This window comes from Harmonia axyridis, chromosome 5, assembly GCF_914767665.1.
Source record: "Harmonia axyridis chromosome 5, icHarAxyr1.1, whole genome shotgun sequence".
NCBI lineage: Eukaryota > Metazoa > Arthropoda > Insecta > Coleoptera > Coccinellidae > Harmonia > Harmonia axyridis.
Genome location: NC_059505.1, coordinates 8,429,353 through 8,441,261, shown reverse-complemented (window position 1 = coordinate 8,441,261; position 11,909 = coordinate 8,429,353). Strand labels below are relative to the sequence as shown.

The window sequence follows — 11,909 nt, the reverse complement described above, 5'->3', positions numbered from 1 at the left end:
AACGCATGAACGTTGTCGTGGAAACGGCGTGCTAGAGGAAAGCGGAAAAACTGAGGAAAACAAGACAGTAGCGCGCGAGGAGGTGACTTCCTAGACGTCGTGTTTTTTTTTTTCGAAAATTTTTGAAATCGTTCTGGAAGAGAAGTTCATAACTGCCGCTGCAATTTTTTCAGTTTACGTGTTTTGGTATGTGTATAATCCAAAAATCGAATGAAAAGAATATTTTTTTTTATAACAAAATATCCCAATTCATATGAAATAAATATACTGGGAGTTGTCAATCCCATGGGTAATTTTTTTAAATTTTGATGAAATGACAGATCTTTTTCGAAATAGACATATTTTAATGCAGATTGCCTTTCCATGGTTTAGTGCCGATATAATATGAATAATATTTGTCGAAAGGGAAAAAAACACACTTTCAAGCTAGCTTTTATGATTATTCATTGCTTTTTCAATTTCTATAGAAAATTATTCTAAAATGATAAATAATATTGAGATGTTTTTCAGGAAGTTTTGTCTTCAGTATATACTGAAATAAATACATATATTGAAATAAATGAAAAAAATTACTTAATACTAATATTCAATAAATAATAAAATAATAATAATAAATAATAAAAAAATTATTATTCAATAAATAAAAACTACGCACAGATGAATATTTCGCGAAATAAATACCTCTTGTTTTTTATGTTCATTCTGAATAAACATTATTATTATCATTGGTTAAATAAGCGTACAAAAGTTCATGACTACACGTTAGTGATCATTCATTTTTTAATCCTTTAATGAGGTTTTTTATTTTGACATTACCCATACTCATTGTGTCCAAGTTTGAGTATATCGTTAATCTAGAATTCATTCATCATTCAGTAGGTATGTATAAAAATAAATAAAATGAAGAAATTCAAATTGAAAAACTGAATATTTTTATTATTAGAAGAATTTGCCTATCTTGATGACCTATCACCTATTTAAAACTTCGTACTGTCTATTTTTTTATGAGAGAGGCATTTTTCCAGCAATGGACAGCATAAGCTAATGATGATGATTACCTATTTTCATTTAATTTAATCATCTGTTGAAGATAAATGAAATTTAGAATTATTCAGCATAACTTGGTGAAAATGTAAAGTATTGGATATTCAAAGTTTTCTCCAACCAAGCGTTTTTCCTGAACAACTGAACCTATGTGAATATTGACTACGCCAATGACTTCTAATAACGCACAGCTTCTACCCGGCTTTTTTGTCTTCCTGTCTTTATTCCCTTCAATCTTAATTTTTTCTGATATGGCCAAAAAGAAACTTAGGATCAATGCCCCACTAACAGTTGAAATCATGTGGAAAACAAAAAAGACGGCTGAGTAAAAATATATTATTTGGTATGTAAGGAGCTAAATAATTAACTTACAAAAATTAAATATAAATACATCTGATTATAATTCTCGATCATTTAGTATATACATTGAAAGAATAATATTGAAACATACTGAAAACATATAAATATCAGGTATCTAAATGTTTTTTTCTGCAAATAAATTTTTGAAATCGTTCGAGGAGAGACGTTAAAGCTCTCCCTGTGAAATTTCCAGTTTACGTGTGTATAACCTTATATTCAAAGAAAAATATCACAAAATCAACTCGTATAAAGAAATAAAATAATACTCATAAGATACTGGGAGTTCTCAATCATTTTATAAATCTATATATACCTAACCTAACCTAACCTTATATTCAAAGAAAAATATCACAAAATCAACTCGTATAAAGAAATAAAATAATACTCATAAATAAGATACTGGGAGTTCTCAATCATTTTATAAATCTATAAAGAAATTTTCTGAACTACTGAAGCTTGGTCATCGCAATTTAAAATATTATTGTACCTACTTACATGTAAAATCTAACTGACGGAAATCAATCTTGAATTAATCAAGAGTGAAATAACTTTATTTCCGCAAAACACAACAATTGTTTCGTCGAATGCATGTTGACTTCTTCCGGTGAGTACCTATGGTTACTTCAGTAACCATATTCACCTGAATAAATCAACATATAATTGAGGAATTGCGTCAATTAAATTATTTTATCAATAGATATTCAGCATCGAGTGAATAATGATATAATAATATATTATAAGACTTTAAAATTTAAAGATCGAAAAAAAATGCGATATAGTCTTAGTCGATTTTGGTATCAAATTTCATTCCAATAGCTTTCAATTACCTTGAAAACCTCTGGATGGTAGAAGGTAGAAGTTAGAAAAACTTGCTGTTTCTCAATGAAAATTTTGTTACTTATTATCATTATTTATTCAAATGCGAAATGATGTATGCCTCTCCTCTCATTCATTTTTCTAATATCATTTACACTTAGTGATATTCATTAAATTAAGGCATAATCACATACAAACTTATTTACTAGAGTCGGTCCAAAGTTTCTAACATAACAATAATGCTATTTCCACGAACAACCACCATCCCAATGTTGTTTTTAGATCCATCTTTACATTCTTCTACTGTTTCATCAATTACGAGATTCATGAAGGGGTCAAATCCTCCGAGTATTCCTGATATACATCTTCACCCGTTTAGTTGAAGGAGCATTTTTTTGTCCATAAACTTTTGTTAATATGTACTTCAATATGAATAAGAATCTATTCTGGATCATCCTACGATACTGCTAGAATTAAATAATAACGTTGGGATATATACAGGGTGATTCACCTGAGATGGCCTATTGGACGTTAATGGAAAACTAATCATAATTTTCAGCTGAAAATTTGCATATTGGGGATTGAGACAATGATCTTTCTCCCTAAAATATTTTCAGATCTCTACAACTTCTGGTTATATCGGAAACAGACTACTACTTCCTTATTTCAAATAGCACACCCAGTATATTATTGCATCATTAGATATCTTTTTTGACGACAACTCCTTGGGTAAAAAAATAATAAAAAATATAGATTCTAATTTGAAAATCTGAGTTTTGATGAATTTGAGTTGTCCAAGTTCATGATCTTCTCATAAACACCCTGTACATTTTTGGTCCAAAATGCAAACACTTTTATTATACTACGTACTTGTAGAATCGTATAAGAGAAAATTTTTTTCGAAAAAAGCTTTTTCAGCCGAAATATTCAAAAAAGCTGACTCCTCATCTTAACAATTTTTTTCATAAGAATCCCATTAACTCGTAAATCGTGTTTTTACCCAAGGTATGGCATATTGCCAAAATTGTGGTCAAAAAAGCTATCTAATGATGCAATAATATACTGGATGTGCCATTTGAAATAAGGAAGTAGTAGTCTGCTTCCGGTATAACCGGAAGTTGTAGAGATCTGAAAATATTTTAGGGGAAATATCATTGTCTCAAACCCCAATACGAAAATTTTCAGCTCAAAATTATGATTAGTTTCCCATAAACGTCTAATAGGCCATCCCGGTGAATCACCCTGTATATCCGATCTATGTCTTGAGTTGGTATTGCATAAATTTAGTTTAGTGGGAGCAAACAATATTTATTAGCTCATTCCTCAATATCATTTGTTACAGGTATTGATAAAACCGATAACGACAGGAAATACAAAGATATGTCGAAAATTACATTGATAAGAAAAATAATATCGAACACATTTCCAGAGTTTCGAAAAACATTAGGTTTTATTATCAAAACTTGACCATCATGAATATTAATTCGTTCAACTAGGCAGTGGCGTACCTAAGGAGGGATAAGGGGGATATATCCCATCCCCAGGACGGATATTCATTATATGTAACAACCTTGTATATCACAATCTTATTATGAGTAAGCAAAACTCTTTAGAAAACTTCTTCAGAAGAAGGAAAATTTTTTTCTTTATCTCCCCCCAAGGCTTATGTCTGGGTACGCCACTGCAACTAGGCATCAGCTGAACGAATCAACTACGGAAGCTATCTTGTATATTCTTGGTCATGTATATACCTTTTGACTCGATGAAAAGCGCAGAGATATCTGTAATTTCAATTGAAGAATATTTTCTTTTGTATCGAATATAATGAGGTTCCAAATCGATTGAGTATAAGTGGATACAAGTATCCACTTCAGTTGTTGATTACGTCATTATTCTTGTTGAAAGCTTTTCACAATTCACAGTAGATACAGATGTTAGACTTTTTATAATTAGAAAGGCAGTTGATTAGGGGAGTAGTGGATGTGTTCTACTTCCGGCATTATCAAATGCCATTTGACTGATCATTCGACGTTCTCCTCAAATTATTTCAGTCTGTATTAGGTTAGTCATTATTTAAGGGGTTCTCGATGTATTCTCAGGAGGGTTGTTTAGTTCTGGATGACCGATAGATTATTTAAATGATAATAGTCCTAATTTCAAATGGAGATTTTATGTAAATTTACTAAAAAAAATTACATAGGCGTGCAACTTTGCTTCCGCCGTTTTTTTTTTCCGAAATTCGAGGCTTTATTGTAGAAAACTGGTTATACATTTATCATTTGAAGTATTGTCCATCGCTGGCCACTACTTTCTCCCATCTTTCGGGCAGCCTACGAATCGCGCGTTGAAAACACTGACCATCCACGAATCGATCCAATTTTCCTTCTTTATAACACCGGATGTGCTGGTCAGCCAGGCCATGTGCCATTGATCGAAACAAGTGATAGTCCGAGGGAGCAACGTCTGGAGAATACGGCGGGTGGGGTAGGACTTGCCCTTTCAACGTTTTCAAGTATGTCTTGACCACTTTCGCATGGGATCGAGCATTTCATCCTGTAAAATCACTTGTCATATCTCTCGTTGTATTGTGGCCGTTTGTCGGTTTTAAAAACTCATAATACATTACGCCGAGCTGGTCCCACCAAATACTGAGCATGACCTTGGAACTGTGAATATTCGGTCGACGTGGAAGCATGGCCGGGTTATCCCCGTGATTTTCTGCGCTTGGGATTATCGTAATGAAACCATTTTTCGTCTCCAGCCTCAATGCGATGCAGAAATCCCTTCCGTCTTTGCCTTGTAAGCAGCTGTTCACAAACAAACAAACGCCATTCAACATATCTCGGCTTCAACTCCTACGGCACCCAATTTCCTTGTTTCTGAATGATCCCCATGACTTTAAGGCGTTTTGAAATGGCTTGTTGCGTCACTCCCAATAATCCTGCCAGTTCTTGTTGCGTTCAACACGAGTCTTGATCAAGTAATGCCTCCAATTCTGCATCTTAGAAAGCCTTCTGTCTTCCACCGCCATGTTGGTCTTCGACAATAAAATCACCGTTCTTGAAGCACTCTCGGCACGTCCTTTCACTAATAGCGGCCTCACCATAGGTATTTGAGAGCATTAGATGAGCCTCAGCCGCAGATTTCTTCATATTAAAGCATAAAATTAAAACCTACCGCAAATGACGAGAATTTGGCTCGTAAGCTGACATGTTTAATCGAGAATAACTTTATGATGCAGACACAAATCGACTAATATTCTAATGGCGTTATGTTTACAAATACCTAAGCTTATTGTTTGACATCTACGATCTCTTTATTTCGACTACCATTTACCGCTACATCCATCTATTGTGGAAGCAAAGTTATACACCCGATAAATGAAATTGCATTCACAGTTTTAATTTGCAATGACGAATAATCAGTAAGTTCACATTCAACTATATTTTCAATTCGAGTCCTGTAAAGGGTTTTCCAATGAGTTGTTTAATTTTTGATAGTATAACATAATAGCTGTCACTTTTGAAGCTGATGTCATCTTTTGACATTTGACAATTAAAATATGTCGTTACTAAAATGGAACGATACATGCTTTAACAACGCATTGAAATTGTTAAAAATCACTATTAAAATGGTGAAATCTTAGGAGATGGACCAGAAAAAAACGTCAGATGACGAGGATTTCCTGCAAATTAATCAAATAGATAAAATTAGAGTTAGGTAATCATTACTTTTGGTGATGATATGAAGGTATATATATGTAGTTTTTTCCGAACGGTTTTACTGAACAACCGAGCCTACGTGAATATTGACTACGCCAATGACTTTCAATAACGCACGGCTTCCACTGGGCTTTTTTGTCTTTCTGCCTTTATTCCCCTCAATCTTCATTTTTCTGATATGTGCTAGCTAGAGGAAACATAGGATCAATGTTTCAACAGCAGTTGAATTCATGTGGAAAAAGAATAAAGACGGCTGAGTAAAAATATATGTATTATTTGGAAAGTAAAAAGCTAAATAATTATACTTACAAAAAATTAGATATAAATGCTGATTACAACTGTTGACCATTAATACATACATTGAAATATTCATAAGAATAATGTTGAAACATACTGAAAACATATAAATATTACTGATTTCTTATTACGAAGCCCTATAAGTCACTCTAATTCCAAACCTCCCATATCATCTTGTCTTCTTCCTTTATCTGCACCGAATATTCTTTTTCGGATCTCGTGTACTTGTACCTTTATCTCTTCATCTTTTTTAACTTGATATCTCCACTTCAAAAATGTTGATAGTTCGGTTCTTTCCCAAAAACCTAAAGGTCGTTCATTTTTTTCGCGTTTTAGGGTGGGATATTTGCTTTCACAGTCACAACACATACAGAAATCCTGTATTTTCTTTCTGATCTGCATGCGTTCTAACTCAAGAATTTTTTTTTCTTCCATGAGGGCAACTCTGAAATAGGTGCAGATTAGTTAGCAGTTTGAGTTATAACATATAATAAGCGTGTTAGAGTGAGAATAGTATACAGGTTTGCAAATATACAATATTTTAAACTTTCCAATTCTTCTTCAAAAGTGTTTTCATAAAGGTAAAAATAAGAACGAAACAAGTTCATACAACAAACTTAGAGAATAAATTCATTTTAATTCAAATATATACTATATACAGGGTTAGAACTATTTAAAGGGCTACTATACAGGGTTATCGAAAACCGTTAGAGAGTAAGACAGGGTGGCTTAAATTACAAAAAGATTGCGTTATTTAGGGATTAGTGTGTTGGTGTTAACAGATCCGAAATATCTCCATTGGTTCCTGAGATATCTCGAAATAATAATAATAATAATAATTTTTATACCTGAACTTAAAAATCAACTGAAAACTATAAGATTTTTAATTTAAAAAAAGGTATATTGCTACTTTCAAACTTGAAACTATCACATTTGCAAACCTGTTTGAGAAAATATCCACACCTTGAAGCATCTGCTTTAGCCATTTTCTGATGAAACAGGAACAACTTTTCTCCTAACATATTGGCTTCATGATGCACTTTTGAAGAGGAAACTTTCAAGGAATATTCCTGGTTGATGGGATAGCATAAAACCTTCTCCTCGACAGTTTCATACCTTCTGTTCACACTCATGAATTTCATAAGTAGTTCCCCTTTTCTACAGATGCTCCTCAAATAATCTAAAGCGTTCTGCACCCTGTAAACGAGTAATTTCTTACGCTCTGTATCTAGTGTATTATCTTTGAAAAGTTTTTCCTTCAGAATGAATAAATATGTAGTGAATTCTTCGTGATTTTCCTGTAACTGTCTCAAACGCTCACCGTCCGTATTGAACAAGAAATATAACTTCGCTTGCAATTTTTTTATAACATCGATGAGGTATACTATCTTCTTCAAATTGATTCTTATTATCGTTTTAGATTGTTCCAAAGCCATAATTTCTTTGTGTGCTATTTTCGCAAAGAATTCGTTCCTAGAGAGGTTTTCGTTATAAATTTGCTTAGATTGATTATATATTCTGGACATTTTTTTGGAGAAAATAACTTCGACGCTCTCACGTTGATTTTCAGCAGCATTGTACGATTCCAATACACAAAAATAACGTGTCATTCTCTCTCTACAAATATTATCACTGTCTACTTCCATGCGATACAGTAAAGTCTTTATAGTAATTTTCATCTCTTCGCATCTTTCTATGAATTCCTTATTTTTTTCTTGGTAGTAATTCTTCATCTCTTGTAGCTGAAAATATCAAGACATGAAGAAGGCACATAATAGGATAAGTTTTTCCGACATCCTTTTTAAATTTTTTCTGGTTCCGGTGAAGCAATCGGCATGATATTTTAATTTGGGGTTGACATTATTATTTAACATTTAAATACAAAATTTAATCTCGATCGAATATATAGTTTCGAATTGATCAGAAAAATCAAATTCGAACGGCAATATTTACGGAACCCCTAGTCGGATTTCGCCCATTCAGAGAAGTCAACCGGGGCATTCAATATCCAGACCTATCCTGAAAATTTCTAGATTCTAGGTTGTTTCTTTCGAGAGTTATCGTGTTTACGAGCGGCACCACATAATACTTGGTCTTATCGTGGTGATCTGTTCAGGGAACGACCACTCAAAAAATGGTCAACACCTACAACACCTACATGGTGTTAAAACTACAACAATAGAAAATGTTTTCAAGGCATGTCACTTTACAGGTTAATTGATTCATTAATTTCGATCTAGGTATATTAATTATAGTAGGTTTGAACATACATAAATAAATATACCTAATAAGCATTCTATGTTTTAAGCTTAAATTTACCTACTATCCAAAATGTCAAGGTGTCCCAAATTCGATGCTCACTGAAAGCATCTCCACTCCAGAACTATAGGACTATAATCTCCAAGGACCCCAATCTCTTTTTTCGAAATAATAAGATAACAGCCTATATATCATATAGATATCTTGATTCATTTCCGAGTTACAGGGCGTTTCTGAAAAATGATTGTTTCAAATACTTCGTTATATCTTGGTTTTTGTTCGAGATATTCCAAAAATTTTTTTTCAAAAATTTGTATGGCTTAAAATTTATATGATACTCATAACAGATCATAGAAATCTAACACCGTTTTAGAGATATAGATCAGAGTAGGTGGTTTCTAAATGGGACACCCTTTATTTTTCAAAGCATTTTTTTAGCCGCAGATTTGTCGAAAAGCATCACAATACCGGTTTTTCAAAAATGTTATCCGTTTCAAATATATTGAGTTTTTCGACATCATTTTTTTGATGGGATACCTTATATACAGGGTATTTCCAAATTAGACGTGAACCCTGAAGGAGGTGTAAGTATCACTCATTTGCCATATTTATTGATAACCGAAAATCAACAGTTTCCTAGATATTTGAGTTCTTTTGTTTTTTTTAAATTTCACCTCACTTCATTTTTCGTCAATTTTTTCTACGTTGACCAAGTTTGATTTGAATTTTGGATTAATTTCACCAACAAATGATATGAAAAAAGCAAATCTACTGTATTAGATGTTGAATAAGAATTAGTATGATTTGAAAGTTGGTATATAAAAAAAGAAAAGTAAATTTCTGATAAAATTTGTCTGCAACTTTCGAAATCTACAATTTATGTATGACAATTTTATTTTGAAAACTTGCCATATTCCTTCTATATTCCCTTAAAAATTTTTCGTTAGAATGCAGGCACTAGTTTTGTTTCAACAGATTTTGATTTGGGCACTCTTTCTCATTTCTTCTTATTTCTTTCCGCCTTAAATTTACTCTCAATCTTCTCGCTGCTTCATCTATTCTAACGGTGTTAGATCCGGACTTCTCACTGGCCTCAAAAATAATCCAAAATTATAATCAAATTTGGTCAACGTAGAAAAAATTGACGAGAAATGGAGTAATATAAGAAATCTTTTAAAAATCACAAGAACTCAAATATCTCGTAATCGTTAATTTTTGGTTTTCACTAAATATGGCTCAAAATACAGCAAATGAGTCATACTAACACGTCGTCCAAGGTTCACGTCTAATTTGGAAACACCCTTTATAAATATTATTCGTTTATTCGATATTGAATTCATTTTGTGTCTATTATATAATTGTAATAATCAAATCATTTATAGGGTGTCCCATTTAAAAACGCCAACTTTCCTCTATATCTCTAAAACGGCAGTTAATTTCTATGGTCTGTTGAGTATCATATAAACCATAAAAATTACTGAAAAAAATCGTTTCAGAATTTTTCGAATATCTCTAACAGAAATCACGATTTAGCGAAATATTTGAAACAGTTAATTCTCTAAAATGCCCTGCAACTCGAGAAAGAATCAAGATATCTATGTTCTATATCTTATTAAGTATTTCGAAAAAAGAAATCGGGGGTCCTAATAGAAGCTTTTTTCTCCAAGTCTTATAGTTCTCGAGATGCTTTCAATGAGCATCACAGAGAATTTGGGATATCCTGTAGCTATATAAAAAACCAGTAGGGAAATAAATGTTGACGGCTTGGGCAGAAAAAGTATAGGCATTCTTGAACGATTTCGGAAAATTCTTGCACATATTATTTACTCAAAAGTAAAACTATAAAAACCTTGAATACAAATTTAATCCATTCACTCAATTTCTTACTGATTTCAAATAATCCTCATTCTGTTTTTGCAGTTCTTGGTCCATTTGTTTCAGTAATTGTCGTATGACCATATTATGATTCCGTAAAGTCATCGTGTATTGCTCATTAGAAAAATTCAATTCATCCATCAACCCAGAAATGGTACAATCTTTTATATCTAGCGTCCACTCGAAAATTTGCCATGTGTAATCCAAATCTTCCCTTATCCTCTCTAAGCCAATTTTGGCGACAAATTGTTTCCAGCTTCTCTCATGTTTCTTTCTGGTCAATAATCCATATTTTACTTCTCTCTCCAAATGATCGAAGAGAAGTACTCGTTTCTTTTCTTGGTTTCGTTTCTGCTTTTCCAATTTCCTCTCCAACTTTGTTTTCTTTTCCTTTGGAGGCATTATAGGAGAAAAATAGGACAAAATAGAAAAAGATCAGAAAATTAATTCGACGTCAAAGTTTGACTGAAACCTATGAGGTTATAACAAAAAAAAAACCGAAGTAGGTCTTTTTCATCAGATTTGGTATTTCAGTTCTTTTATGTGCGAAATAATTGATGTTCAGTTCCATAATGATGAGATCATTCAAATTCTCAATTCCTAGATGAGTAAGTGACGCATCATTTTGCTAGGTGAGATCATTACACACAGCCTGATAGATTAATGATTACAAATTCATGTTGAAAAGAAGATTATATAACTGATAGAAAACATTAAACTAAAATGACTTATTCCTAGAACGATCCTAAAGATTAATTATTGAAAATAATTAACTATATTATATCTACACCTCTACATTGGTTACCAGTGCTATCACATATAGTTCTGCCTCATATTCCAAGACAGATTGCACTCTAGAAATCTTGAGATAATTTTCATTTTTCTCGAACTTATTTCCAATTGTATCTTACCTCCCAGATACTAGAACTACCAGATAAAAGTCACGCAAACCTTTATGGATTAATACACTACCTGACAAAAAAACTGTAACACCCAGAAGGAGCTGTTTGAATTTTGAATTTTTTTTGGTGAAATATAGATAGTATAGCAAGGAGTAAATTACATATTGAAATTTGGAGAAAAGAACGAAGGGTTTACAATTTTTTTAAATAAATTTTTTAATACTATGTTTGCCCACCGGGATTATCTATACACTCCCCAACACGTCTTGGCATTGATGCAATAAGATGGTCTATTTCTTCTTGAGGAATACTATCCCAAGCTATCTGTACTTCATGTCTCAGAGCCGCCAAAGTCCGTGGGTGGTTTTTTATTACCCATGATGTTCCAAACATTTACTCTATGGGCGAAAGATCGAGGGATCTGGGCGGCCATAACAAAATATTCACATGGATCGCTTCGAAAAAGTTTAAACTAACTCTGGCAACATGAGAGCGGGCATTATCTTGGTGAAATATTGGATTCTCGAGACGGTTAAGGTAAGGGACAACATATGGCTCCACTATTTCTTTAAGGTAACGCAGCGCTGTCATGTTACCTCGAATAAAGGCTAAAGGTGACCTACTTGCATGTGCG

General features: G+C 32.8%; 1 protein-coding gene across 2 annotated transcripts; it reads right to left on the bottom strand.

The window, feature by feature from the left end:
- Positions 1 to 6,196: 6,196 nt before the first annotated feature.
- LOC123680451 lies at positions 6,197 to 10,864 on the bottom strand. 2 transcript variants are annotated; one of them, XM_045618357.1, is made up of 3 exons: positions 10,386 to 10,864; positions 7,181 to 7,981; positions 6,197 to 6,684 (listed from the first exon to the last, which is right to left on the bottom strand). In XM_045618357.1, exons 1-3 carry the CDS (start codon positions 10,773 to 10,775, stop codon positions 6,652 to 6,654), a joined length of 1,224 nt encoding a protein of 407 aa, XP_045474313.1. In that variant the 5' UTR covers positions 10,776 to 10,864; the 3' UTR covers positions 6,197 to 6,651. The 2 variants fall into 2 exon arrangements, with proteins under 2 accessions (XP_045474313.1, XP_045474311.1); XM_045618355.1 differs by having other exon boundaries at positions 7,203 to 7,981; positions 10,386 to 10,863.
- Between the last annotated feature and the right edge of the window lie 1,045 nt (positions 10,865 to 11,909).